The 6,816-nt window shown below is 38.0% G+C and overlaps 1 protein-coding gene across 1 annotated transcript; it reads right to left on the minus strand.

Annotated features, from left to right (window-relative positions):
- Positions 1–5,415: 5,415 nt before the first annotated feature.
- On the minus strand, positions 5,416–6,548 carry LOC126597340 (2-hydroxyisoflavanone dehydratase-like). The gene has a single exon (XM_050264122.1). It carries the CDS (start codon positions 6,418–6,420, stop codon positions 5,419–5,421), a length of 1,002 nt encoding a protein of 333 aa, XP_050120079.1. The 5' UTR covers positions 6,421–6,548; the 3' UTR covers positions 5,416–5,418.
- Between the last annotated feature and the right edge of the window lie 268 nt (positions 6,549–6,816).

Consider the following 6,816-nt stretch of genomic DNA (forward strand, 5'->3'; position numbering starts at 1 on the left):
TCTCAGAAATGATGAAGGGGAAATGAGGTGTAATAAATCTCTGAAGTAAGGGGAAAAGTCCTACAAGCAATAACTCTGAATGTACTTCTTGTACACAATTGGTTCTTTCATAAAAGAAAGGGCAACATGGCCGTTGGTTCAAGAATCGAAGAGGCACCACTATCCGGATTCCGAAGATGCACCACTTTTCACACGCAAAATCAGCTCATCGGGTACCACAGATAACTTTTCCAAAGATCTCTGACAAAGTTTAAACACATAAATTTTGAAGGTCCAGCTACCCTACTATTACCCATAAGGGTAAAGGAACAACACCACTGCTTGATAACTAGAAAGTCCCAATGTGTGTCAACCTCCGTGCTCCGTGGCAAGGCAGACTGGCAAAAATGCCCAACCTTTACTCACATTCAAGAAAACATTCCCAACAAGATTGCTTGCTCAAAAATCGAAGAGGCACCACTCTCCGAATCTCGAGAGCTAGACTCCCAACATGATTACTTTCTCAAAAATCGAAGAGGCATCGCTCTTTGAATCTCAAGAGCCAGACTCCCAACAGGATTGCTTTCTCAAAAATCGAAGAGGCACCGTTCTCCGAATCTCGAGAGCCAGATCCCCGACAGGATTGCTTGTTCGAAAATCGAAGAGGCATTGCTCTCCGAACTTCGAGAATCAGATTTCCTTGGATAAAGCTTGTCTGCAATCTTCACATGCAACATCAACTTTTCAGATACCGCATACCACTTTTTCAAAGCACTCTGACAAAGTTAAAACATGTGAAGCTTACAGCTCCCACTATATTATTATGACCAAGAAGGGTAAAAGAATAGCATTATTACTTGCTCAAAAATCGAAGAGGCACCGCCTTCCGAATCTCGAGAGCCAGACTCCCAACATGATTACTTTCTCAAAAATCGAAGAGGCACCGCTCTTGGAATCTCAAGAGCCAGACTCCCAATAGGATTGCTTTCTCAAAAATCAAAGAAGCACCATTCTCCGAATCTCGAGAGCTAGATCCCCGACATGATTGCTTATTCAAAAACCGAAGAGGCATCGCTCTCCGAACTCGAGAATCAGATTTCCTTGGATAAAGCTTGTCTGCAATCTTCACACGCAGCATCAGACATGATTGCTTATTCAAGATAAACTACTAAATGATGTGGCAATGACATGGAAATAAAAAGACTTTATTCAATTAAAACATTTTAAGGAACAATATCAAGTTAGGGAAACGTAAACTTCCCAGCCTCCATCTTCCTCTAACCCCTAGGCCATTGTTAACTAAGATGACAAGACTAAATCATCCATGGTGGATATATCAATCTTGACCGTTCCCTACAACCTAACTGACCCTTTCACCTTCTTCTTCCTTCTCTCTCCTCCCTTGAATCATCCTTAGTATCAATGGTGTATTTTCATGGGTTGCCTGCAATTGCAGGTCATGGAAAGCAAGCAATACATAGTGGCTGAAGAAAAAGAGGGGATTAAAAGATAGATTCAGCGAACTCTTGCCCCATTATTAAAGAAGTCCATTTTTTTTCAATCAGTGAAGATGCCCTGATGATGCTTCTAAGCCCAGAAACAGAATTTTGATATCCGAAATAAAATCGAATTTTCATAGAAAAGGATGAGGTTTTAAAACCGTAAATTAATTCACACTAAATTCTTAAGCATGTCCTTGATTGACAAGAAAGCTTTTCAATGGCTTGTTAATTAACTTTCATCCAAGGCATTGTAGACCTCGAAGAGATTTCATGTTTTTGTGTTATTAGGGCTCAAAGTCTGATAGTTTGTTTTCACGATTACAGCTAGCTAGGGTTTTTTTTTTTTTTCCAGATTTTATGTTTTTCAATTTTATTTTTATCATTAATATTAGTTCTTTTTCTTTCAAATATCATTAATATTAGTTAAATCCACATAAGTGTCCATGTCATTTAATGAATAGATAAGAACCTTTGGATGTTATAAAATCTAAAGGCTACAAAGAAGTGTAAAAATATTTGTAAAACTATTTGTCCCTTGATCCTATATATATTATTTATTTTCGGTTCGGTATGAGATTACCAAAACATTGAGTAGACAATTCCGAATCCCTTACCAAAATTTCAGGATCAGTTTGGTATTTCATCCCGAAAATTTCGAAAATTTCAGTTTGGAATTGGGATTTTTTTTGTTTGGTTCCGGGTTTTTGGGAATTTTTTCTAGTCCTAATATCATTAATATTTATACTCCAAGGTTAGACATAACATATGTTAACATGGATATCTTGTTGACCCAGTCCCACTCTTGCTATGTCACACTTTTAAAGCAAGACTCTCTGACCGGGACTAGATCACCGTTTGATGGAAAACTTGTTAACTGGGGATTAATTAAATCACCATAGAGTGGCACATTACAGACCACCTTTTCTATATGGCCAGGTATCTAGCGATCTACTCTCTAGTGGTCGGCTATAGTGGTCATCCCTCTTCCAAAATGACCACCTCCCCTGAGTGGTCAACCCTCATCCCTAATGGTAGGCTCTTTCCGAGTGTTTAGCCCTTTTCCGGAATGACCACCTCCTCCGAGTCGTCAGCCCTCATCCCAAGTGGTCAGCTCTTTCCGAGTGTTCAGTTGAATATTATACCCGAAAAAACATGTTTATTGATAGATGAAAATACCAAATACAAAGAGATCCTTATATAGAGAAAGACTAAAGCCTAAAACCCTAAAACAAATCCTAGACAAACTCAAATACTTAATGGGCAAGTAACTAATCCTTGGCCCGTAAAATAACTAATAACAATCTAAATTCAATCTAAATTCCAACATGTTCAACCCTCATCCGGAATGACCACCTCACACGAGTGGTCAGCCCTCATCCCAAATGGTCAGCTCGTCCCAAGTGTTCATCCCTCTTCTAGAATGACCACTATTTGAATAAAGGATAGGAAGATACACATCACCACTCCATATGGACCACATGCTTGACCTTCCTTGAGAAGGTTTGGCTACCTATAAAAGGAAGGCATGAGCACCAAGAAAAGGACGACCACACATTCTCCACCAGAGCTCTCTCTCCTTTGTGTATTGTAATACGCTCAAGGCTTCTCTCCTTTTTGTGTAATATCCATATATACAAGCACATATACAATACTACTACAACGTACGGATATAGCCTGATTATGGGTGAACCGCTATATCCTCTCGTGTTTATCCTACTATTAATCTCTTATAAATTTCTATTAAAATTTTCTAATAGATACCAGGTCATAACCCTAAACCACCTTTGTTAACCCTACTAAATTTTTGCGTTAACAACATAGAATAATGTTATATAAAGCTGTAACAAAGTTGATGTTTACATTGTGGACGTCCTATTGCATTGTCAAGATCGGTTATTATACTTACACTGAATTGTATTACACTACCAACAATCGATATGGATACTCTTTTTTCTAAAGGGTATTGTAAACTACCCATATTAGAAGGATTCTAATGAGTTTTTCTTTAACCTAGATACCCCCATCCTTTCATCTATTTAAGAATAACTCATTTCTTTGTAATATTTAGGAAAGTAAAGCATCTCCTTATAACCTACATATGGCTCCCCATTCAAAGGACTAAACAAGTTCCTCACGAATTGTAATTTAGCTCCATAATCTCTCTCTCTCTCTCTCTCTCTCTCTCTCTCTCTCTCTCTCTCTCTTTCTCTCTCTTTCTCTCTTTTCTTTCAAAGAAGAGCATTCGTGCCCACATAAGAATGCTACTCTCTATGACTGTCGATCTGTTTAGAAACCCATAACTGCCGTCTAAGCATACGAAAATGACTAAATATACAACCAAAAGTTTGTAAACAGGCCAACATACAATTTTCAAGTTTTCTTAACCAGGTGTTTAGGCCATAAATAAAAAATAAGGTCTGCTATGGTGTCAATCTATTACTATTTACACAAAGTTGCACAATTCCAGTAACCAACTTTGAAGCCCAATTAAGGATCATATCCTAGGGCTCGGATGATCTCTCTCCAAACCACCTCAATACGTCTGAGGTCTCCGACAAGTTCCTCCCTGAAGTGTGTCTGCCATGCGGGCAACCTATCATGTGTTTATAAGTAATTTGACTATTCACCATACTATCAATTGGTTTTACGGTGAAACCCCAACTTCCTTCAATGTTGTCGGTTAACATGAGTGTGGTATATTAATTATCTTGGTGGATTCCTCTAGCATTATCTCGTCTTTCATGGACTGAATCTTGTTAGAGTTTTACTATTTTCTTTATATCTCCAATTAATTCACATCTTGTAATCTTGGCCTCTTCATAAAATGATTACATTATGTCTCTCACATTAAATATCCTCTCTCTTTCATTTACGTTTTAGGAAAAAACAAACAAAGTTACATTGAATTTTAAGTCCTTGTTCACTTTAGAACAAAAAAGAACCTAACCGAATCAGTGTCTCAATGAAGCACAATTATTTTGTTAAGAAGTTAGATTTACGTGTAATTTTACACTCTCAAACACAAACACTGTATGTTGGCACCCTTTAATAGTGGCACATCTATTCTCTTTTTCTATCGAATCATCCCGTGGCACAGAGATTGAAATCAACACTCAGGGCAAATATGTGTTGAGCCCAGTCCAGGATCCGTCTGAGTTTTAATACCAACAATTGGTTCCCCAATTAGTGAATTAAAGAACGAAAAAGAAAACATCAAAATTTAGGTCACGGTGATTCAAAGATGGATCGACAAGTACTAAGTGGAACTTAAAGAATTCAAACCAGAAATAATATACCGGTCCAAAATGGCGATCGATTCGTCCATAGAATATGATAGGTTTCAGAAGAAAATAGTAAAAGTGTGTGAAAGCCAACGTGTAAAATGAAGATGGTGCACAAAGAATTCGATTCTTTGCCTCTTACTTTAGCAAGCTAAACAATTGAGTTAATGTGTGAAACTTGTTTCAAAAAAAAAAAAATGTGCGAAACTAACTCATTAATTAATTGGAAATACCCTCCAACAACAGCAAGAAGTAGAAATGTTTGTTTTTAAAGAAAATTCCAATTGAGGCAGAGTCTTTTGCATTGGAAAATAACTTTTGAGACCTTTCACTGTACTAGTGTATTTGCTTGTTATGTGAAATTGATGATGACAGATTCAGCATAAAGTGAACGCCTGCTACTTGACGCGGCTTAATTAAATGATGAAAATCACCCGTAACTTGTCGACGAAGAGAGTCACTTGATTCAGTAATATTTCATATAAATTAGGAGAGTACATCAAAATTAGGTCACCTTTTTTACTTTGATCAACAAGGATGTTGGCTTCTAATAAGATGACATAATGCAATGTACTTTATTTATATATCTAGTTTTTATTATTTATATGAAGCAATGATAGTCATGAGGAATTATTAGCATGATAAATAATTATTAGCTAGACAAGAAAAGAAGCCAAGCGTTTGAACACTTTCTTAACATTCTCAGTCTCAGTCTTAGACTCGATCATAAGCCAGAAATGAAAGAAATGGTCCTCTCCTTCAACTTCAAACAGCTCCAATTCTCCTTTCCACCCACTTTCCTTCACTAAATCATAATATTGAACACCTCGATCCCTCAAATCATCCTTTCCAGCAACACACACAAGCACCTTAGAGCACCCTAGTCCAGTAAGGCTCGGTGCACCCTCACCCTCAGGATTCACCATTGGATTATCAATCCCTCCAGGAGCTGAGGGATAAACAAAGTCCCAAGCTATAGAATGATGATATTTCTCAAACTCTTCACCTTTAGGCTCTGACCCAATTGGCTTGGAACCCCAAAAATAAGGACAGGACAAAAATGCCCCCAAAATTTTCACACCACCACACAAGCTCTCAACTCCTCCCTTCATAGCCAGGTTATGTGTAATATTTCCACCTGCACTATCACCACCAATGTAAAGTCTACCAAAATCTCCATACCTGACTAACCATGGCTCTTTGTTACTGTCCAAGTCTTTGTTGCTTGAGTGAGAAGCAACCCATTGAAGAGCGGCCCAGCAGTCTTCATTAGCAGTAGGAAGTGGGTTTTCTGGGGCAAGTCTATACTCAACAGAGACAGCTATAACTTTGGCTTCTGAGACCAAGAGGTTGAGATAACGTTGGTTAAGGAATGAGAAGGCAGACTCCATGCAAAAGGCACCACCGTGGAAATAAACCAAGATGGGGAGCTTTTGGGTATGATTTTGAGGGAGATTTGGGAGGAAAGCGCGAACCGAGATTTTGGGGTTTTCTGAGATGGTGATGTCTTTGGAGGAGACACCAGTTTCTGGATCTTGATCAGGAGATGGCGGGACATATGAAGGATATGGAAGTGGAGTGCGCTCCACAGTGCCATCTTCGAAGATTCTGATGAAAGGAACGGACTTAAAGGTTAATTCTTTAGTAATGGAAGCCATTAGATAAGATGGATAGATATGACGATGTGTGAAACTTGAGGGTGTGAAGTTGCCTATTAATTGAGGGAACTTTTTCCGTTAACTCATTAGAAAACAAATCAAGAGAGATGCCATGTTTGAAATACGTAACAGGCTAACAGCAAACAAAGTAGCAACCACGTCTCTTCGTCTAGTCAAATAACTCTGGCACTCTCACCCTTGAAACTTTTTGCATTTTGTTTTAGGTAATTGTTGTTATTCACACTCGAAAAAAGTCATCAAACACTCTTTTCATATTCATCAAATCAAATAGATAAGTGATAATACTATTACAAAAATTTATTAAGCATTTTAAGGAGGCGTTTTGACATAGAGACCCTGGTTTTTGAGTTTTTTAGACTAAACGTCTAGTGCTTC

The sequence above is a fragment of the Malus sylvestris genome, chromosome 13 (genome assembly GCF_916048215.2).
Source record: "Malus sylvestris chromosome 13, drMalSylv7.2, whole genome shotgun sequence".
Classification (NCBI taxonomy): domain Eukaryota; kingdom Viridiplantae; phylum Streptophyta; class Magnoliopsida; order Rosales; family Rosaceae; genus Malus; species Malus sylvestris.

What these genes read in the sequence shown, in the direction of transcription:
- LOC126597340 (XM_050264122.1), bottom strand. Translation starts at nt 6,420, where the DNA reads ATGGCTTCCATTACTAAAGAATTAACCTTTAAGTCCGTTCCTTTCATC.